At 44.8% G+C, this 22,991-nt stretch overlaps 2 protein-coding genes across 3 annotated transcripts in view; one reads left to right on the top strand and one right to left on the bottom strand.

Annotated features, from left to right (window-relative positions):
* Window positions 1–2,247, bottom strand: part of shdb (Src homology 2 domain containing transforming protein D, b) — a 29,262-nt gene extending 27,015 nt beyond the window's left edge. The window contains exons 1-2 of one of the 2 annotated variants that reach the window (XM_030050459.1): window positions 1,967–2,247; window positions 905–1,278 (exon numbers count right to left, since the gene is read on the bottom strand). In XM_030050459.1, the coding sequence (XP_029906319.1) occupies window positions 905–1,237 (333 nt within the window). In that variant the 5' untranslated portion in view covers window positions 1,238–1,278; window positions 1,967–2,247. The remainder of the gene's footprint in view (window positions 1–904; window positions 1,279–1,966) is intronic. The other variant, XM_030050461.1, reaches the window with a different exon arrangement.
* A 4,958-nt stretch (window positions 2,248–7,205) lies between these two features.
* Window positions 7,206–22,866, top strand: ankrd24 (ankyrin repeat domain 24). The gene is made up of 22 exons (XM_030050010.1): window positions 7,206–7,277; window positions 7,732–7,862; window positions 8,381–8,469; window positions 8,607–8,671; window positions 8,794–8,851; window positions 9,128–9,198; window positions 10,008–10,114; window positions 13,353–13,525; window positions 14,638–14,660; window positions 14,910–14,989; window positions 15,206–15,302; window positions 15,437–15,556; window positions 15,692–15,830; window positions 15,972–16,129; window positions 17,489–17,652; window positions 18,204–19,018; window positions 19,251–19,567; window positions 20,059–20,292; window positions 21,284–21,460; window positions 21,814–21,975; window positions 22,164–22,229; window positions 22,444–22,866. The coding sequence occupies exons 1-22, from the start codon at window positions 7,206–7,208 to the stop codon at window positions 22,519–22,521; spliced, it is 3,396 nt and encodes a 1,131-aa protein (XP_029905870.1). The 3' UTR covers window positions 22,522–22,866.
* The last annotated feature ends 125 nt before the right edge of the window (window positions 22,867–22,991 follow it).

The raw sequence follows: 22,991 nt of genomic DNA, 5'->3' as shown, positions 1-22,991 counted from the left end.
CACAGACCCTGGGAACTAAATGAGGGCAGGAGGAGTGTGGAGCAGAGGAAGGAGCTATTGACTTGACTTAAGACTCCCGTTCCAATCCACTTCAGGACTTTTCGCACTTGTAGCATTTTCCACGAGAGGGAGACATGGATTTAACTGCAGCAGTGAAAACCGAATAACCCTGAAATGCACTCCCTAACTTACTCGGTGTATGCGGGCTGAATTCATTCGTGGACCATTCCCTTGTAAAAACCATGTTCTGAGGCTCTGCTTGAGCCTCGCTCGCTCTCTCTCTCTCTCTAGTCACCTCTTTGTCTTCTCCCCCTTCTCAGCAGCTGCATGTGTTTTCCACAAGCAAACATGTACAGCGCATAACCGGGACGGCGCTGCAGTCAAGGCGACACAAACAGCGCCACAGTATAAATTATGTCTCCCTGTGGCCTATGGCTCCTACCATGTGCACATGCAGGGGTCTCTCTCTCAGCTTGCAAAACCAAACCCCATTTATTATTTATGGGAAGACATAAACTCAAGGGACCATGACCCCTCCTGACTCGATGGTCTGCTCAAGCCATCAATAACACTTTCTTCCATCGGGCATCTAGAGCAGCCACTTTGTGCAGTTCTTTGGATATAATGTGATTTATGGAAACGGTGCATATTTGTGACACACATTACCAGTCACTTGCTTATGGAGGCTAATCAATAAAGCTGTCTCCATGATGGAGAGGGGGTGAAAGAAAAGTAGGATAGTGTTTTTCCCTCTCCACTCTGTTGTCTTCCCTCTCTCGCGCTTCCTCATCACAAGAGAAGAGGGACGCATGAAATTCTTATCTCCTCGTCGCCCTATTTCTTTTGGCTCTGTGCACCGACAAAGAAAAGAACAGAGGTTTTCGGGGAGAGAGAGAGCTCTTACAGGTTCTTGTTGATCCTCTAAGGAGATCGCGCTGAGGAGGATCTTGGTGCGTCCCAACTCCTGGGAGTCCACCTTGATCAGTCTGTGTTTGGGTGACTTCATGTCCAGACTGGAGGTCTTCATGGGAGACCCGTACACGGGTGTGGAGGGGTCAGCAGCCCCGGACTCGCTCCTGGACCGGTTTTCGGAGTCCTCGTAGGGATCCTCAAAATCCAGGTTCTTCTGGAGCCGGTAAGCTTTGAGGATCTCGCTCTCAGTGTAGTCAGGCGTGGGCGGCTGAGGAGGCACCCTCCTGCTGCCGAAGCTCAGGTAGTCTTTAAGCCACTTGGCCATTGCGGCTTTCCTTCAGTGGGGTACAGGATGAAAGCAGGAGGCTGCAGAGGCAGACAGACACGGGGTTAGTTGCTTGACCTTACTTCTGATGACACTGTGGGAGCTGCGTTATGGATAGATTGGATTAGCAGTGCGTGCCTGTATGTGTTCGTGCGCGCGCCACGCTTCATATATTATGTACAAAGGAAGTGAAAACAATCGAAGGATTAAAAATCAACTCGGATCTTTGGCAGGGCAACTTTCTCCTGCTCGGCGGCGCTTCGCTCTGTGACAGACCCACAATGAACTGCACCAACAGCTGGGATTTATGCTCTCCTTTTGTTTTAGGCAAGAGCAATAACATAGTCTGGCATCTGGACTTTACCCCAAAGGCTGCAATAAGATTTCACACCCCTGTAATAAAGTCCGATTTAAACTGTTGATAAAAAAAACTGCGAGGACCAAGACTTGGGAACAGCAAATAACAGTGTGGGAAAACACCAAAGTTGAACTAAGGTTATTGTTCATTTTCTTCCTTTTTTTTCCCCAACGACTTCAATGTAAACAAATTCAAATTGAACAAAATCTAATCTATTACAGAAAACAGCATGCTGGGAAAATAAAAGAGAACACAGCTGCTATTTTTGAAGTCCTTCTGAAGAGATCAGTGCATTTAAATGGCAGAGAGAGAGAGAGAGAGAGAGAGAGAAAGAGAGAGAGAGAGCGCTGCGCCGCGGTGCCACTACTTACCAAACCTCTTCAGTCCCTCAGCCACTTTGGATGCTGTATTCCGCGTTTCTTCATGTTAACGACAAAAAAAGACGCACGAAAGTCAACAAGCCTTCGATTGGAAACGCTTTTATTCCACGAAAGAAAAGCAGCAGAGGAGAAAACAACAGCTTTCGTGCTTCAGAGAGACAGCGCAGAGGTCCGCCGGAGTTCCGCTCGGAAGCGACTGATGGCAAATGTGCGAGTGGGAGAGCGACTACAGATACGAGAGAAACCCAACCAAGCGGTTAAAGGGGAGGTGCTTCATTCCCAATGGAATATCCTATCTCCTTTTGCAGTCAGCCGACCGTTCAATCATTGAAATATCTGCGCATCAGAGAGGCTGTTAAAGAAATACATCCTATTTGAGAATGCCAGTGACTACAAGAGGGGAACAAATGCAAAACAGGACTGGGAAGGAGATTTCAGCTCATAGGCATGCCTCCCAACATATTCATGTTCATTCATTATTCACATTCAGTCACTGTGGAAGATTTTCACATTCTAAAGCTTTACTTAAGTTTTGTATTTTTTGTTTTTGTTATTGCCATTATTTTGCAGGTGTCCTGGTGAAAAATAAATACATAAACAAATCCACTACATTGCCACATGTTGAGTTTTCTGCCCCTGAGGAAAAAAAATCTCTGTAGGGTGGGTTGGAGCAGCAAAATCCCATCATCCTTTGGGCAACAAGAATACCTTTGAGGTGCAGGAGAAGCTTGAGGATCTCAAGATTACAGTGTGGACACACAAACACCTTATCACAGTGCCAGAATGACAAAAGCACTGAGGCCTATCCATTCTGATTCCAAGATAAGGCTTTTTGTTCACTTGGCAAAGTGTGTTTCATCCTTCACAGATGTCCCATTATCCAAGGTCCAGGCTAGTAAATTGGATTGTGCGCTACAGTGGGTGAGACCGTCTAAGGCTGTTAAAAGACCGTAAATGGCTCTTTCTTTACGACAGCCATGAGCTCACTTTCACCCAGGGGCGGGAGACTGGATGAGGTCATTATGCTAGAATCCACCCCCGCAACCACCACCACCACCATTACCACCACCATCACCATGCCTACAAGCCCTTGACAGCTCCCGCTACCTACACCAGCATCCATCTAGGACTGGCTCAAGACCCAGAGGTGCATCATATGAATCAAAATATGGGTTTCAGATTATTCTGAAGGAAGATAATGCCATGAGTGTGCAGTTGCAAAAAAAAATCCTACCAGGTCCCTGAAGAATACTGTAGTCCAAATGAAATCCTATATGGCGGTGGGTTAAAAGCATTAAAACAGTTTGTGTTCCATGACATAAGCCTATACAAAAATGTGGTACATTTGGTTTTGTTCCTATAAGAGGAGAAAAAAAAAAAAACTTCTGAAGATGTAGGTCATGCAGACAAAAGTTTGATATCCACTTGACCATGTAACCCTTTTGATTTTGTTTTTCTGTTTCCTGACTATTATACCCTCCCACCATCCCTCCTCTTCCCCACCTCCCTTTGCCCTTTCCACATTTTCATCTTTTCTCTTGCCTTTGCCTCGGCATATCTTCAGTTCTACCAAAAGTCTTCCTCTTTCCCCTTCTTCCTCTGCACAATCCCATCACCTCCTACTGTATAACTCTGCTTCAAAGCTGTAACCTTCTCTAACATGTTAGAGCATGCATTTAAGTATTACCACCATCCTGGCCAAGGTGAGAACCAGAACTGCATGGAACAAAAGCATGACACTGGGCAAGAGATGGAAAACTGAATAAATAGACAGACAAACAGACAGCAGAGAGAAAGAGAGGGCAGAAAAGAGAAAGAAAGGCAAACAGATAAGCAAGCTAAGCCGGGGGAAAAGGAGAAATACCAAGGAGAAATGAAAAATCATCTCTCACAGAGCGAGGTAATCCCAGACAGAAAGACAGGTGAAGCCATTCCTCTGCTGTCTTTATGTGAGAAACAAACACATTTACATAATAAGAGCCCAAAGATGCAATTGAATCCAACCCAAAATAGTGTGCTGTGGAACATATCAAGAAATTAATAAGATTCCCTAATTATAAAGGGCTAAATATGGATGTGACATTTTCTCTGAACTTCACGCCTTCAGATGCTGCTCTTCCCCTGCAAAAAAACAGCATCATTTCTGAATTTCCAAGGTATACAAAAATCTCTCCCTCTCTCCAACTTGATATACATTATTCAAACACACAGCCTCAAAAGTTTGTTTCAAAGCCAGGGATGTAATCTGAATTAGATTAGATGTGTTTGTGTTGGATTAAGAAGCTGTGAAGTAGGTTACACAGATAGAGAAGGGATATGAGTTTTTTGTTTTTTTTTGTTTTTTTGTAATATTCATGGTGTCATCTCCTTTGCAGTTACTGCCCTCATTTGGTGGCTCATGTGTACTGCATGTGTTTCCTGTGCAACTCATATGCTCCATATGTTTTGGTCCACAGAGGCAGCTCCTATATGAAGTGATCATCTGTGAAATTCATTAGTAGCCCTTAATGACCCCTGCTGGGATAACTGGTGTTTTGACTAAACGACATGTTTATGGACGTGCATCGTTCCAATAAGATACAAAAAATAAATTAGAGAAACAACAATGACACTCATTAGATCTTAAAACGTATTTCTATTTAAGTGTAAGAAGATGATTTGGCCCAATTTCTTCCAGTCACTTTACACACCTCTCTTACAATGGGAAAAGATCCTTCCGGGTTCAACACTGCCAACGCTGCCATTGGTCGAATTCACTTTTAAGTTTTAGCGATTGGCCAAAATTCCCCAAAATAATGAACCCCCCATCTTGCCTTGGAATTGAAAGAGTCTGCTGAAGCTGGAGGCTAACGACAGCGGATCATGGCTTATTCATTTTACAGCAGCCTAAGGCAGTTTTCACTTCACTTCAGTCTGCGTGGTCAAAAACCTCCACGTTTTGGGGAGCTGTGCGTACGAGTGTCACGCTACCCATCATTCAAAGCGCCAATCACACGCTGATCCGGCGTTTTGCGCATTGCTGATTGGATGATTTACGCGTAGGGCGGGCGCATTTCCTCTGTCCCCCGGGCAGCGGGCAGTGTTGTGGTGTGAGCGGCTGGCTGATGGGACAGAAGAAGGAACACCTGCCCTCCTGGAAAACGTTTGTCCTCCACAGGTAGGCCCATGTAGCTCTCCACTCATGCACTTTTGACTTGTGTGAAGTGTGAACTGGTGGCTGTGTGCACCTGCTTTTGGTTAATGCTGATGTTTGCTTGGGTATGGCAGATTGTTGATAATGCAGTTTGAAATTTTGATGCACCCATGTTGTTGAGACCACCCACAGCTAAAAAGTAAATGCCTGCCAGCCATGCCATGGGCACCTGTGTGAATATGACTGACAACAGCATGATCATTTTGTCTGCTGTAACCTGCTGTTTTTTTTTTTTTTTTTTTGTTTACCTCATCCACTGCAGTGTTCCTGTTGAGACAGAGTCTATCAAACCACTATGAAGAGTCTGAAAGCAAAGTTTAAGAAGAATGAGGTAAGAAGTCCCACCTATGGCAGCGGCATGGGAACATTACCACCTGCTGTGATCAAAGTTTGGAGCGACTTCCGGTTTGGTTTTTGAAATTGCAACAAGCTCGTTTTGAGATACAAGGCATTTTAGGAATATGAGCTAGTCTCCAGCTGCTCTACATTAGGTAATCATTTATATAGGCCCCCCGTAGCACCATGGTGTGTGTGTGTGTGTGTGTGTGTGTGTGTGTGTGTGTGTGTGTGTGTGTGTGTGTGTGTGTGTGTGTGTGTATGGGGGGCAATGGGATTCAGTGTCACTGTGCAACAGCAGGAGAGCAGGACCGTCTCCAGACTGGTGCTATAACCAGAGCTCTCAGGTAGCCTTCAATTATTCACACGCACACACACACACACACACACACACACACACACACACACACACACACACACAGTTTCACACTATCGTCCCTATGCCACTGTGAAGGGCTTTGTCATATATTGGTGACATCATGTACACTATCTTTAGACTGAACGGTAGAAGAACTTTTTCTTTTTTTCTTCTTCTTCTTTTTTTTTTTCTTTAACTATGACTGTATAACACATTTTCCTCATTCTGTTAGTCAGATACAACCACAAGACGACATGGCAAACAACTGCCTGGTTGTATTTTCTTATTGTTTTTAGCTTATGCTGATTAGAGTTCAGTACCTGTCCATGGAGCAGTTTGGTACATGGAACTTAAAGCTGATTGTGTAAATTAAAGTGACTGTCGATAACCCACTAGTCATAAATCGATTCATACTGAATACCCATCTTCCCTGTAGTGATTCATTTTGTGGCCTTTTGTCAAGTATATGTGCCTCAGTCATTGTATTGCTCTTCTGTGTGTCTGTATTTGCTCCCCTCATTTACTACCTTGTTAACTGCATGCTGGGTGGCTATTTCAGTTTTTAGCTTGCTTGTGTATCATCACTGTCCCCCCCTGCCCCGTCAGAGCCAGCCCAGCAGAGCAGAGCAGAGCGCAGCAGAGTACTGCCAGCTTATTTCTCCTGTTTCTGCTGAGTCCTCACATCACGCAGGCCCCGCTCTGTAGCTGCAGAGCCCAGGTCTATAGCGCTGCCGAGGAGGGGGGTACAGTGCAGGACCTGACAAAAACTAATGGAGAGAGGAGGGAGCCTCCTGTAGAGACAGCAGAGAAGACAGTATTAGGTTAGACAAAGCAGGGCAGGGAGGAACGCAGCAAGGTGGCTGGGTGTGTATATGTGTGTGTATGTGTGTGTGAGGTACATTGGGCAGACCGGCTGTGTCCCTGCTAGCAGCAGCAGCAGCAGGAAGAAGAGGGGCAGGCATTTTGGATGCAAGAGCACTGCAAAGGGAGACGTTGTGCTGAGGACAGGGAAGAGCAGTGTTACTGTGTGTGTGTAGGAGTGTATGCATTTGAATGTACTCATTTACAAAGGGGAAAGTGTGGCTTGCAGCATGTTTGGATGTTTACATCCTAGCATAATATGCAGGGATGTAAATTTCTGTTGTTAAATTGTTATGATCACTCTGACCTCTGCGGGTGTCTGATAGAGTCTTAAGGGGCAGCCGGGTCCTGTGTATGTTTGCTACGTAGCCACTAGTGTGTGTCTGTGTGCATGCTCAGGTAGTACACACAGCGTTGCGTGGGTACTGTGTATGCAGCTCTATGAGTTTCTGTGTAGTTGTGTGTGGTGCACTGCTAGCTATATGGATCCCCAGCAGCCTGTTTTTAGCCTGATGAAGCGATTCTGTCCTTGTTTCAGCCTGCTGCCACTACCAGTAGGTATCTCCTCTCTCTCTCTCAGGAGGCACTGGAATAGAAAAGGAAATGAATTTTATCTTGATGTTTATCACTGACTTTATGGCAATCTTTCAGTAGTTGTGGCATGACTTATGAAACTTCTTGTAGCTTGTTTTCCTCCTGATTTTCCCTTCTCAGGTAAAAGAGGCTGTAGAAATCTTAAACCTTTACTTCAGCTTTTATTATAAGGACATCATTACCGGTGGTCATTAACTGCTCTGGATTAATGCATGTGTCTTGTCAACCAGCGGGTGCTGCACAGAAACTGAATATGAAGAGACATGAATGAATATGAATATGTGATTAAATGCTACTAATTGCACTGTAATTTGTTTGGTTGCCCAGTCACTCATTGTTCTGCATGTTATGAAATATAGAGTGTGGTATCAGTTTGCAGGGTTGTGACCCTGTTCTCTGGCTTTGCCCCCTCAGAGCCAGGACTGGAGCAAGAGTGATGAGAGGCTTCTGCAGGCCGTGGAACAGAACGAGCCCGACAAAGTCTCTGCCCTCATCGCCAAAAAGGGTCTGTGTCCCACCAAGCTGGATGCTGAGGGAAAGTCTGCGTAAGATGATCACCTGTTTTTTTCTTTTGTTTGTTTCATTTTCTCATTTTCAGCCATTCGAAGTCATTCGGATAACAGAATTAATTGTACTGATTCCAAACGATAATTAAAAAGTTGTAATAGTCTCTGTCCTTGGAGTTTCTCTAGCTTTGTTTACTACTGCTAATGCTGTTGCTGCTCCTCCTGACATCCCAGTTCTTCTTCTAGTTATTTCAGACAAACTGCTGTTGCTGTTTCTGGTAAAAAAAAAAAAAAAAAAAAAAAAGGCTTCCTGTGTACTAGAGAAAATTTTGCCAGGAATGACTGAACCAAAAGTGAATGTAAAAGCTCTCATTATGTGGCTCGTGATTGCTGTTTGTCAGCTGATGATGAGAATAGCAAAACTTAAATACATTTGAATCTTACATTAAAAAGAAACAAAAAAAAAATAATTAAAAAGGGAAAATAGAATAAAAAGAATAAACATATCATATTTAAGCTTGCGTAAACCTTATACATGTTTTGCGTCTCTGCTTCAGGTACCACCTCTGTGCATCGAGGGGTCGTCTTGACTGCCTCGAGGTCATCATCTCTCATGGAGCGGACCTCAACATCGCTGACGGCGCTGGTATATGGCACTTTCTTATAAATGAAGTTTTATCGCAGAAAGGCCACTGAATCAAAGGTGTCATGAGTTTTTCTAACATACACTGTCTCTGTGCTTCTTTTTGTTTCTCATCTGGTTTGGTTGCACACTGATGAAAGGCTTCCATGCCCTTCACCTAGCAGCCAAAAACGGCCAATCAGACTGTTTAAAGAGACTTTTACAGGTAAAATATGCCGTCATAGTCAAGTTAATCAAGAAATACAGTAAACAATAAATGACACATGGACATAATAAGCAGGAATTTGAAGTGAGTATTAATTCCTAATGCCTAATTTCCTCCAACAGGAGAGATTGGCTGTCGACTGTACAGACGGCATTGGGAGGACACCACTGCATCATGCAGGTAACATCACGATATGACGCTCATTTGGTTTGATGACAGTCCTGATTTTGCACATAACAAATCAATCAAAATCATGCAGTAGATACAATCCAAAAATACAAAAAAAATTAGTCATGTATAACAAGCTTAACAAATGTACCCTGCATTTCAAATAGCAGAAAACAGTGTTTAAAGACTCAGCAACTCTCTGCAGTGTAATAAACACATTAAATGTCTTGTGCATGTGATGTGGCATCAACCATAATTTTGTGTCTTCCTGTGACTTTGCCCCTGCAGCGGTCAGCGGCTGCCTGTCCTGCACTGAGACCCTGTGGGACTTCAAGGCCAATCTGGATGTCCAGGATGGGGTAGGTTGAGGAACTCACCTGTGAAGTCTGCTCAGGGTTACGGTTGTGTTTTTGTCTAAGATCAGCAAATATGAATGATTGATTGCCAATGATGTACTTGTTAATTGCTTTTAACCCTTTACATTAACATTTTCCATGTTGGTTGTTTTTTGCAATATCTTGGTATTCCTAGGTATTCCTCAGAAATCCTGTTTTCAATACTGTCCCTATAACATTGCACATGTTGTGTTACAGGTTGTAGACATTTGTTTTAATCATCAAATCAACCCTTCTACATAGTCAGCTACCACCATGTAGCTAAGATAGCTGGTTAATAATAGAAACAGTGGCAGCTTTAATTGTATGCTATTATCCAAACAGCTTGCTAACATTCTTATAGGTTGGTGGGTGTTTTGTGAACAGAATATAGTGACAAGACAGAGGTAAATGCTTAGGCTACTGACTTGGGGAATTTATTTTAGATCCTCACATGGCCTCTAACCTGCAGCCTAAGTGCAGAATTAGTTTGGAAGCCCATGTGGTCGTTGGGTTGATTGTTTGATTTGACACTAAGTATACCTGTTTTGCACTACTTAAATACACTGTGTTACACAAATAACCATGTTTTAAATTATAAATCAGTGATGTGTGTATCTAATGTTTATTTAATGAAATTAATTATGAGCTTAAATGATTGAATAATGCGGTGAATCTGATGCGTTTCATTTTTGTCCCCCTCATGGAAGAGTGTCCGTTGACTGATGCCATTACTGCATAGACCTGAATGTAGCTCTGTAATAGTTGGATAATCTTATGTGTGTCTCTGTCAGGATGGAGCCACGCCTCTGATCCTAGCTGCCCAGATGAGCAGAGTGGAGCTGTGTGTCTTTCTGTTGGGTCGAGGGGCCAATGCAAACATCCAGGACAACCAGGGAAGGTACTGGATTTCTCTTCATGTACTTCAGGGTCCAAGTCAGCCCTTGACTTTAGCTTCACACAGTGGTGAAAACTTGTTCTTTACACATACGATTACAACCCTGTATTTTATTATTATATAATTTTTGATACAATAAATATCTTAATAGCAAAGAAAAGTGAAAGTGAAAAGTTCATAGTCCAGTTTTCCATCATACCAGTGGGACGTCCAGGAATGCCAAGGTTTTGAATAAACCTGAGTGCAGGTGAAGGCGTATCCACATCATACAGGCCCATTATTCATGAGCAAGGACAGCATTGTCAGAAATAGGTGATTTAAAAGATTTATTGATGAGGTAATGACTGATTGTGTGAGGTGTGAACTTGATTGTAGTTCTGGGAATGTGCCGTAGCAGCTGGACATGAGTGAACCCTCTTAGGACCCTACATAGGAAGGAGAGAGAAAGAGGAAGAAACAAGAGGAGAGAAAGAGAGTGGGAGGGAAAGGGTGCAGAATACAAGAGCAAAAGAGGAGCAGAGGGTCGGTGGGTATTAACATGAACAGTGGAAGTGGTGTGGCTGCACCTGAAACACTGCAACAGCTCAAATGTGTGTAACTCAATCCATGGTGTGAATACTACAATGCACTATTTTGGAGTGGAGGTTTTATGAAATGACTTTATCACATCACCCTCTAAACAATATCCCAGAACACAACATCTGAGCTGAACACAAATGATTAGTTTTCTAAAGTAACTTTGTGTCTGCATGTAAACAGTGTTTGTTACTGACAAAGTCCAAGACTGGCTCTCAGCTCCTCTGAGCGGCTGGCAGGGCTGCAGCAGCGTTTGGACGGGGCGCTGGCCTCTCCTCCATCCATTTCCCCGGCTGCTCTCTTCTCTCTGCTGCCAGAGGCCCCATCAGCTGGAACAGCAGCCTTCCTCTTGCGCCCCCTCCTCTCTGGTAGAGTCTCTGGGTCCTTGAAGGCCCGGATCCTCATGGTCCACTTTGGTCTCTTGGGCTTGTTCTCAGAGACTCCCTGACAATGGGAGGCCTGCTGAGAGTCACAGGGCCATGAGGCAGCCTCCTGGGCTGGTCCAGAAGTCTTGTGCCTTTGATAACTTACTTTTTCCATTTCCCAAGGAAGGGTCAATGGAAGCTTAAGTTCCTCACAAGTGGTTTGTGATAAAAACTGTAAGTAAGAGCTGTAACAGTACTCAAAAACAGTGCTGCACTTGTAAGTGTGTGTGTGTGTGTGTATCCAAAGATCTTGGGATGAAATGTCAGTTTGGACACAAATGTGCAATAGAATCATCACAGTGAATGAATATTTTTAATTAAATCTCCACTGGCTGCAGCCATAGCAACAGCTACTGTTCCTGGGCTCCACATAAACATTTTTACAACATTTTGATGAAGTAACACATGGAACAGTTACAGAGTTACATTTAGAAAATAAACATTTGCTCAACAAACAAGCAAATTTTCACTTGTTTCAAGTGAATTTTTACTTTTTCCGCTGGCAAATTTTGCCAATGAAACAAGCACATTTTCAAGTGAAGATTCCCTTGAAACAAGTAAAAATTGTCTAAAAACAAGTTACTTCTGAGGTGATCATGTCTTATTTTAAGTGTAATGAGATATTTTGACTAGAAATAAGACAAATATTCTTGGTAAGATTTTGAGTTTTTTCAGTGCTGGTGTCTCAGACCATCTTCTGGTTGTGTTTGAATCCACTTTGTCCTGTCCCCTTCCCACCCCCTCCCATCCCCACTGCCTTGTCCGATCTATAAACTCAGCCACAGCCACGCAGTCATGCTTACTCACTTAACCCATTTCACAGATGCCCTGCCCTCCTGCACTGACAGTGAGAAGCTAGTCCCCCTCTTCAACTCATCCTGCTCTGACACTCTGGACTGTGTAGCTCCTTTAAAATAAAATAATAATAATAAAAAAAGTCTGCTGGAACCCCCTTGCTGAATGACTTTGTGCTCTTAGATAAGCCTGCAGGAGGGCAGAGCGCAAATGGAAAAAAGACAAACTCCAGGTCTCATATGGAATTTTTTAGAGATTATTTAAAGCTTGCATTTATTTAAAGCTATTATACTGAACTAATTATTATGATGAACTAATTAATAGAAATGCCCACGGGCCGAAAATACTCTTCAGCACAATTAATTCCATCTTAAACCCTCCTGCCACTGCTGTTAGCTCTGCTTCCTCCCATGAAACCTGTGAGGAGTTTCTGAATTTCTTTATTGAGAAAGAAATTCAGCATTAGAAAGCATTAGATCCCTCAGCTCAGCCCCAGACTCTGATCCCTCACAGACACATAGTCCGGTCAGCCGCCTCCTGCACTTTCAACCAGCATCATCCCACGTATTGTCCCCAAGACCTCACACTGCCATATAGTCAATCAAGTTTTTGCTATAGTTTTCCCCTTTATTTTGTCTCTTTGACAAATTAATTATTATTAAATGGCTGGAGGGGGACTATAAAGGGTATGCAATGTAGACAATAAAAAAAGTTTACATAAATATTGTACATCTGACATGAGATGAAGATACAAAATATTTTGTAGATGTAGAATGATTTATTGTGGGTTCCTTGTCATGGGTGCTGCCTTGTTGACTGCAACGTCGGGATGAAGGGCCAACACTGTAAAAGAGGAGGAGCTTTGAGCTGGCAATAGAAACAACATATTTACTGGGGAGCAAAAGTTTCTATTGTTAAAAGTCACTTACCTCTGATTCCGACACTTCTTGAATATCAAAGATGAGGGCTAAACATTTTCACCATTGTATGGGCGCAGTTGCTCCTCTAAAAGTGGTAAGGGCAGCATTAAGATTCTCTTGCACACATGGTGACACACTGTCGAATGCAAAGAGGAGACTTAAAATTGCTTCTTTAAAAGGTGCCCTTGTCCATGCAAAATAATATATGCCATGCTAAGGGTGTATATTTCAGTAGCCCCTTAAAAACCTCAGGCACATAAATAACAGGACACATCTTGGTTGCTTAGTTGTGGAGAGCTGTCACGTTGCTTTAAATGCCATGGCAATGGTTAAGAGATCAATCAAGCATCACTGTGTGCTGCTTAAGTGAAGGTCTCAAATATGCCATGTATGGAAAACAAACAAAAACCGATATAATCTCATCAGCATGTGGTGCTGCGTTGTAATTTTGATGGTTTGAGACTGCATTGCGTTGAATTATCAGGCCTGTTGTGCTTTGATGCTGTGTCTGGGGTCGTGTCTCAGGTCTGCCCTGATGCTGGCCTGTGAAAGTGACAGTGCCGAGACAGTGGAGGCTCTGCTGAGAGGCGGGGCCAACACACAGCTGGTCGACGCCCTCGGGCATGATGCCGCCCACTACAGCGTAACCACGGGCAACCAGTGCATCACACAGCTGCTGCAGGATGGGGCACCTCCGGGTATGTCTTCTCTCCCTCTGTGCTTCTTTCCCTCTCCTTTCAGTTTCTCTTACAGTTAACGGCTTACAGAGAGTGCATTCAATGTCTCATTCAAGGATGCATAGCTATTGGTGATCAAAAGTTTTTTGACAGAATTGAACTGAGACCCTTTGGTTTACCAGCAAGTCTCACTAACCACTCGGTCACCATGTTTCCTGTCACAAATATGATGAGAATGAACAGTTTTTCCTTCCAAAACGTGCACAGCTACCATTGCCTGTATGTGTTGATTGCCCCCTAAGATCACTAAATCTTGCATGACCTCATGTAAGATTACAATTTAATTGCAATTTACTTCCTGTTGTGATCATTATAATAATAATTCAACCATAGCTGGTCTTGTTAAATCAAATAGCTTAAGTGGAATAGGTCAAAGAACACAAGATAACACTATAGTAAATATTTCATGTTGCAGGATGATTCATAAATCGGTGGATTAGAGAAGTGGACAAAATAAAGGCTTATATATACAAGCAGCTCTCTGTCAAGAACCCACCAGGCAGTTGATCCAGTCTCCTACACACTATCAGACCCAGCACAGAGCTCTTATTTGCATCTGTGCTGCTCTGGATTCTGGCTGTGTTTCTCAACTCCCTGAGGAAATGACTGTAATCTGAGCAAGTGGATCAAGGGGACAGCTGGGGGTGATTGTTAAGTAGGGATAAAAAAAAAAAAAAAAAAAAAAGAGGAGTCTTGTTCCACTTTTATCTTCAAACAAAGGCATTGCTGATTTATGAAAAACAGATGTGTGGCTGATTTGTAAAGGAGATGAAGGACAAGCAAGAAGCTTAAGCTGGTGTGTGTGTGTGTTATGTGCATGGCTAGGATTTAGTCTGTGTTAGAAGAGCTTGGGTGGAGAAGTTTTATGGAGAGATACATGGACTGTGTCTGTGTCATAATTTTATGGTACATGTGAAAGAGTGAGAAGAAGAGAGTAGGTGCGTGCATGCACTTATGCACTGCATATGTACACGTATGTGCATGCTTGAATTTTCACGTCGCCCCCTGTGTTTGCTGAACCACATTGGTCAAGCGGTTGAAGTGTCTGTCTGTCTCTCCCCATGCATGCATAGCCGCTGAGGGCACAGGCCAGGAGGTAACATTGCATCACTGTGTTTTTACATTACTCACCACACTGATGGAAACATGAGCGGACAGGAAAACATGGCTAATCACGTTGTTCATGCTTTCCTAAATGAGATCATTTCTTTCGTGTGCTTGCTGCTTGCCCTCTACTTGCTTTCTTGCTTGCGTTATCCTTTAGTTTTGCTCATTCCATTGTTTTTGAACTTTGGGTTGACCCTTGCTTGACCGTGAACGCCCCCTCCACCACCCCCTCCAGCAGCCCCCAGCCCTCCCAACCACACAAGGGGGGACCACCCCCCGCAAGAGGAAAGCCCCTCCACCACCCCGCTCTCCTCCCCAGGTACTGTAAGCAATCATCTCATGGATGGAGAATCCGCTATTCCCCTGCATGCCTACTCCCAAACTGTACAGTATTCGCAACGTATACAGCAAATCAGCCTCTAATCATCTGAGCGATATGCGATATAACAACTCATCCACAACATATCAGCTGCGTATAGCATCATTTCTTAGATGTTAACAAAGATGTGTTTCCTTTTGCTCTGCCACCACCATGATCCAGGGCTTGCCACCCTCTCCAGAGCCCGTGAGTCCCACCCCCCCTCCTCAGTCCCCTGAACCCCAGTCCCCGGAAACACAGCACCCAGCCCAGGCCAGCCTTGTAAGTCTTGATGCTTTTCAGTCTTGTTTCAACCGATTTGTTTTTGCTTTGTCGTAACCGCACTTGATCCCTCATGATACGTGTAGAGTAGCTGTATCAATATTTTCTGTGTTTGCGCGTTTAAGGCAGAGGATGAGGAGGTGTTTGAGGAGATCCGACGGCTGCGTCTGGAGAGAGGCCGTCTGCTGCAGAAGATCAAAGGCCTAGAGCAGCAGCAGCAGAGCGCCATCTCTGCCGTGGAGGAGGTACTGCATTGTAGGCAACGTCCAACTCCCGTTTTCATTCCTTTCTCTGCCAATACTCGATCGTTCCATTTGAACCGGCTCCAATATGTTATTCCCCACTTTATAACTCTCACTGTGTTAATGTGTGCACTCTAGGTGTCCCAGCTGAAGGAGCGTCTGGAGCAGTATGAGGCAGAGAGGAACAGGCTGCAAGGGGAGCTGGAGGAGCTGAGGGGAGGCCTTGGTATCGGGGCAAGTGACTCTGAGGACATGGACGAAATGTTGGACTTCCCAGGTGGGACATATACACTGTGCATGTAGTTTACATATGCTGTCATGCAGGTACAAAGGCTTCAAAGTTTGATATGCGTCAGATCATATAAGGAGGTGCACTGATTGGGCATTTGTTGTGATTTCTCCGGATCCTCTCCTCCAGAGAAGCTGCTCTCCAGGCGGTCCAGAGCATCTCCTGCCCAGGATGATGCCGCCTCTCAGGGGGAGACAGACTCAGCCAACCCAGGCTCTGCGGCTGAGCTCCACAAACAAATAGAGGCACTTAGATCAGAAAACTCTGAGCTCGTTCTCAAAGTGCAGGTGAGGTCAGCCATAATGGCCAACGCGCAGATAGTCATACACACTCTCCCGCACACAGAGAGTCCCAGATGTCTTTAAGGAGAATAAATTGATAGAGAGGGGATTATTAAAAGGTCCTCAGAGTCAGCTGGCGAGGATGCTGGTTCAAGAATGGCTGAGCTGTGCCCGATTCAGTCATTAGTCACAACCACTTAAACTTTATGATGCCGCTCTCTGGAGTGCTGCAGCGCCATAGTGGTAGCAGTGGTGGTAGCGGCAGTGTTGGGCCAGGTATAAATAGAACAGAATGGCATCAAAGGGAGACATGCGGGTGCGTTGTACTGTAGACATTCTTCACTAAGTGGGTCATGTTGCTTGGAGGTAGACAGAGCTTTCTCTCACACAGAAGTAAAATCAAACTGCTCGTTAACCACTAGAGCTTTGAATATCAGCTGTCCTGGCCAGGGAGTTCAGGCCAGCCCTTCTGTGTGAAAAAAGCCAGACAGGGAAGCGGTGCTGGGGCAGAGATGTCTGGTATGAGAGCATTAGGCCGACTTGGTCTGTGGAAAGAGATCAGCAGACCAGTAAACTAGAGCCACAACATCTGATGTGTTTTCAGGCTAGGATTCCGTGACTCACGGGAACTCAAAGTAGATTAAGTAATGAAGACTTACGGGCCATGACAGTCACCAAGTTATCAGCATAGGATTATTACCAGGTTTGTCTCAAGCAACATTTTGTTCACTCTGAGAAGACATTCATTTGTATTCATGCGTTTTATCGCCCTTTGATCATCTGGCTTGTTCTTTAACTTCATTCACTCCACCTGATACTAGACCAGAGATCAGTTGACAGATCATTTTAACATTTAATCTATATGAATTTCAAAGCAGTGTCTGTAGTAATGCAACTCATGGTTCAGAGTTGACTGACAAGCATTACAGTTAGTGATGCATGATATTGGATTTTTTTTTGCAGATATCCAACATGGCAATATTTTACAGCTGTTTGGCTGATTGCAAATACAGATACTGATAAATGCGCATATTTTTTCCACATAATTGCAGAGACCATCAAATCTCTCTTGTATTGGAATTGATGTATTGTGATGCCAGATGCAGACAAAAAATCCAATGCATTTCAAAATGTACACATTCACTTAGCAAAATAAGAAAACCACCTCATCTTAGGTTTTGTAAAACATGTCCCATTTATTTTTTATGTAATATTTTCCTACGGGACAAATATTTAATTTTAAAGCCGATATTGGCCGATACCGATGACGTGCCAACATTATCATGCATCCGTAATTACAGCACATATTATTTCAAAGGTGCCAGCCTCCATGAGGCACTGATTCCTTTGCTGTGTGGTGTGTAGATGCTGGAGATGTTTGAAAAGGATGACACAGACATGCAGAGCTCCAGCCCAGACTTTGTCCCCACAGTGCAGTACGAGACTCTCAGGAGGGAGTTTGAAGCCCTTCAGGAGCGCTACGCACAGGCCCAGGGCTCAGACGAGGCCTCCAGCACGGCAGAGGAGCGGTAATTCATTCATGCACTCATTCAATCAAACAGACTCATCAGCAGCAAACACAAGTAGTCATTAGAGGTTGCATTCTTCTGAACTCCCTTATCATGAATCAGGCCTTTATTGTGGGTTGTACATATATTTGCATTGATTAGTGACCGAACATCAGTAATAATTACTAATGGAGTGGAGGCCACTTCAAAGTGCCAAGCCTCTGGGTACTGGTCATGTCATGGATTTTGATCTGACAATGTGTAAGTGTAAAAAGGTAGCACATCCCACTCATCAAGTCAAGGAGGATACTCACATTTCACCAGTTTATTGGCTCACATCACAGTATACTGGATATTGGGTTTAGCACTTCTCTAAAAATCATTCTGTTGAAGCGCAACCTTCTCCTCCAACTAATGCGTAAGCCATATCACTGTGTACTATCAGAGGCTGTGGTTGGATGACGTTAATGTTATGATGATGACCAGGCTTTCTTCATGACAAGACTGATTGTTGATTTTCTAATTCGTTTGAGGTTTGACTGGTTGGTGACTGTTGTCTTGTTATGCAGAAGTGAAGAGAAGTCTCAGAACGGCGGGGCAGAGGGAGAGAGTGCGGAGGCCATGAAGGAGAAGCTGCGCGGGCTGGAGGAGCAGCTGGCCTCCTCCCAGACTGAACTAGAGGAGCTGAAGGAACAGGTGCGCCTCGGGGTGCTTTCCGTGGAGCAGCTCGATAATGACAGGGAACGGGACACGCCTGGAACGGGGGGTGGGGCTGAGGCCGACGAGGGGTTGAGGCAGGAGGCGCAGCAGCTGAGAGCGAGGGTCGCGGCGCTGGAGGCAGAGATAGCTAAGAGAGAGGGCGAGGCAGAGGGCCAAAGCAGCCAGGACAGTGACACAATCAAACAGCTGACGACAAAAGTAGAGGATCTCCAAGCTGCCCTGGCCAAGAGAGAGTCAGCAAAAGAGGAAGGGGGAAAGAACGAAGGAGAAGGAGAGGGAGAAACCGTGAAGCACCTCCGTGACAGGCTGACTGAACTGGAGGCAGCCCTGGCAGAGAGCAGGGCTTCAGAGAAGGTGGACGCGGGGCGGGAGAGCGGAGCAGGACATGTGGAAGGGGAGCTGGTGCGTCGCCTCCAGATCCGTGTGGGGGAGCTGGAGGGAGAGCTGAGGAGGTGCGTGCCCAGGTCAGAGCTGGAGGAGGTGCAGGTGACCCTGGGACTCCAGTGCGAGCAGCTGGCCAGGGAGCGGGCTGAAGTGGCTGTCAGGCTCAACGAGGCTCTGCTGGAGCTGGAGCGAGTCAGGCCTCCTTCACATCGAGATGGAGATGACGACGAGGAGGAAGAGGAGGAGGAGCGCTCAGAAAGCTCAGAGCCCTCAATCACATCAGGTGTGCAGTATTATTTTGTTTACATAAAGTACTGTTTTTTTTAGAGGAAACTGGAAAATTATTACTTTGTTAGAGGAGTCATTTGACTGTGCATCAAACAAAGTCTTACAATATGACCTTCATTTAGGAGCAAAGAGATTGTGTTTGTTTTTTAGGTTTGGACTTTATCATCCAATCAAGACGCCAAAATGGGTTTTGTAGGCTGCAAGTGATTATGTGTCTATCCAATCAGATCACTCCAGACGCACCCTGGCGGCAGTGAGAGAGGAACTGGAGGTAGCGAGGCAGGAAGCCGCGCAGGCACTGGACTGTCTGTGTGCTGAGCGCGAGGGCCGGGCGCAGGACGCCCTGCAGATGAAAGACACAGTGCCGCTGTCCAAACATAAGGAGGCGCTGTCCGCAGTGTCCGAACAACTGGCTCAGACCCTGCAGGAGCTCCAGCAGGAGAGGACCCTGCGTGGCCAGGCCGAGGAGCAGGCCGCCCAACTGGAGGCCAAGCTGCAGGCCATGCAGGACGCCGTACCCAGGGAGGAGCACGAGAAAGTCAAGGTCAGCTGAGGGAGTGATCAAAGATATCCACTATTTTATTTATTTATTTATTTATTTATTTTTATTATTTTTGCACAATAAAAGCAAAACATCAGAACAAGAATGAAATAACAATAGATTGTGCAGGTGAGATACAGAAAACCCCTAGGGGCTTATAAGAGAATCCCACCTCAAAATTTGATTACATAAAAAAATGAGGTGAGAAATAACAATGAAAAGGAACTTGCTAGCAGAAAGCAAACAACATGCAAAAGCAATTATCTCATATTGGTTGTACAATTAATATGATTGGCCTACATCATGTTTTCATTAATGGAGTGAGTGATGCAAAACAGTGATGCTGTGTTGTCTTCTCTTCTTTGCCCTCAGTGCTTTTGTATGTATGGAGACAGACACTTTAGTGTACTGTAGACAATTTCAAATTCTCTCTCTGTCAATTTGATATAACTTCTTATGATGTTTCCTGTCCTCCTTGTGTTTGCCACGTCCAGGCAGAGCTACAGCGATCCCTGCAGGCCAGTGAGAGCAGTGCAGCGGCGTCTCGGGACGCTCTGCAGGAGAAGGAGATGGAGCTGAGGGAGATCAAAGCCCAGAAGGCTGCAGAGCAGGGGCTGATTTCCAAGGAGGAGCACGAGGCCCAGCGATTGTCCCTGCAGGCCGAGATCAACAGCATCACAGCGCGTTTCAACGACCTCACCCGCAAACACGAAAAGACCTGCACCGAGGTGTGTTTTGAGTGGCGTGTGTGTCCTGTGTTATTGTTCCACTCAGCGCCACTCAAACAGCGCTGTGCTTCAGAGAGGTCTCCTTTCTCCCTCTGCATTATTCATCCATGTATTACTTTCTCCATTCTATACCTCCCTCGCTGTCATTGATTCTCTGTGTATGCCTGCTCACTGATGCATTGAGGCACTCTATATACATTGACAATTGGTTCCTGGTAACGCTCCAGCCATGGTTTTCCTTCCCCCTGAATGATGGCATTGTGGCGTACGGTGTAAATTCATTCCACAAATTGAAATGCCTGCACTTGGTCTACTAGCCTAATAGCTTCTGTGTGATGGAGTGCTACTATGAAAACACAGAGATTAATGAGGGGTCATATTTCCACACTGAGAATAAAAGTTATAATTGTGACAACCCTGTGCACCTCACAACCTGAGTCCTACTAAATGCAGGGTTTACAAATATATATGTACTGTATATGTGTGTGTGTGTGTGTGTGTGTGTGTGTGTGTGTAGAGGTATATTTGAGAATACTGAGCAATAATTAAAGACGCATTTAACGAAGTCTGACTTACATCTTGTGCTAGGAAGGAAACAAAAAAGTGATGTTATTTATGTTTGTCAACTAACATAAATCCAAGATCAGTGACCAGTCCACATTCAGCTAGACCAGCAAGCCTGTACACACCACAGAGTCCAAAGCCAATGCAGGGATTAATTTTCTCTGTAAATATGACTGCAAATGTTTGTTTGTGAGACTCTGCCAAAATTCATTTAGACAGCGAATGTACAAATGTCAGTGCTTGTAAGTAAGTGCTTGTGAGTGCTTGTAATTGCTTGTAGTACATGTAGTGCTTGTGCTTGTAAGTGCTTGTTTAACCCTACACAATTAGTCAAGGCTAAGAGGGCTATGGATCCAGCTGGGATCCATGGCTAAAAGGATTATCACTCCTGTAGTGATGTGTTGTGCTGATTGTTGTTCTGGTCCAGGTGTTCCAGGTGCAGAGGGAGGCTCTGTTCAACAAGAGCGAGCGGCAGGTGGCGGAGGCACAGCTGGCCACAGTGCAGCAGCAGCTTTCTGACTTGCAGGCCCAGTCCAGCCACATCCAGGAGCTCCACAAAGACATCAAAGAGTCCCAGGGTCTGGTGAAGGAGAAGGACCGCAAGGTGAGAGACAGACGGGAAAAGAAAGGGAAGAAGGAAGTGAGTTGGCCAAGAGTGGATCTGTGTGAGTGAGAGCCAACAGAGAAAGATGAGCTCTAGTGGCAGTGGTATCCATAAGGTAAGAGTGCCAGGATGACCTTTGACCTTTGAGAGCCTTTGTCTTGTACTGGGCAGCTCCCAGGTGTGTCACTGTATGACAGTGGCCAGCAATACCTGGCAGTGTTCAGAAAGAGCATGTGTGCTCAGCAAAACCCTTTCTTGGAGAAATAAAAAATCAATCCATAAAAAATACACTGGTATTTTAAGAGCTTCAGTGTGGTCACTCCCAATCCCAAACTCTGTCTGTCTTGTTGCAGATAACAGAGCTGTCTAAGGAGGTTTTCCGACTAAAGGAGGCTCTTGGAGCTCTCTCACCTCCTCTGGGCATCACCTCCTCCTCCTCCTCCACTCATCATGGGAACCCCGGGCAGCAGATGGCACTGCAGAACAGAGTGGCCATACTGTCCCAGCAGCTCCAGGTGAGGACAGAATTAAGAAAGCATTTGTAAACCTCTGTAATCTAATCTCTAATCTGTATGATGGGTTTTAGATTTGTATCAAAGCACCCAGAAAACATGAAAATTAGTTGCATGAAAGACCCTAATAATATGGAAACTACCAAAACCTCTAGTCCTCATTTTAACAGCAAGGCATGGCTATTTTGCAGGATTGGGAGCGAAAACACAGGCAGGTGGTGGCTGTATACCGCTCCCATCTACTGTCAGCTGTACAGGTCAGTCAACGCAATCAAACACAATTGAAAAGTGATTACACCACGAGCACAGTAGAGCAAAAACCAGGATTTAAAGCATTGTTGTGAGATATAACATGCATTTCTCTGAGGACGTGTATATGTGTTGTTGCACCTTTTGGATGTGTGAATTTGTGTCTGTTGGGTTATGCATTTGTGGGTGTGGATTTATACATGAGTGTGTATTGCCCAACAGGGTCACATGGATGAGGAGGTGAAGGGTCTGCTTCTCCAGATCCTGAGGATGACACACAAGGAGCAGCAGGGACACTGAGACCTACCACACCTGCCAGCCTGGTCATTCTGTCCACCTCTAGTCCTTATACAGGTCCAAAAATGCAGCTCCTGCACAGCAACCTATGAGACCCAGTATAACCCATGTAGAAAACACAGGTGAACTGTGTTCAGATGTAGCTGCATGTCAACAGTACAGTAATCTATACTACAGCCGTAGAGCTTGACCGATAACCAAGCAGTGAACAACAGAACTGTATGGAGTGCCTTCATGGCTGGGAAACTTGATTAATATGCAGCAGCCTACAAGTCAGGGGGTTATGTGTGAATGCAGATAGATAGATAGATAGAAAGCAGAGTGTGAATGCAGATAGATGTAATTTGGAAGATGGAGTATTAATTGTGTGATAAGCCTACTGATTTTGTAATATTCTTATAATAAAGATGGAAAAAAAAATACTCTGCTACTGAGCCTGTTCTTTGTATGTCTCTGTTCATGCATGGATAGAC

This window comes from Myripristis murdjan, chromosome 4, assembly GCF_902150065.1.
Source record: "Myripristis murdjan chromosome 4, fMyrMur1.1, whole genome shotgun sequence".
Taxonomy (NCBI): domain Eukaryota; kingdom Metazoa; phylum Chordata; class Actinopteri; order Holocentriformes; family Holocentridae; genus Myripristis; species Myripristis murdjan.
The sequence above is the reverse complement of the archived record's forward strand: the minus strand, read 5'-3'. Positions and strand labels throughout refer to the sequence as shown.

Coding starts and splice junctions, on each gene's coding strand:
- ankrd24 (XM_030050010.1), top strand. CDS start 7,206: ATGGATCCCCAGCAGCCTGTTTTTAGCCTGATGAAGCGATTCTGTCCT. Junction 14,661..14,909: donor CTGAGGGCACAGGCCAGGAG/GTAACATTGCAT, acceptor CCCCTCCAGCAG/CCCCCAGCCCTCCCAACCAC. Junction 21,976..22,163: donor TACTGTCCCAGCAGCTCCAG/GTGAGGACAGAA, acceptor GCTATTTTGCAG/GATTGGGAGCGAAAACACAG.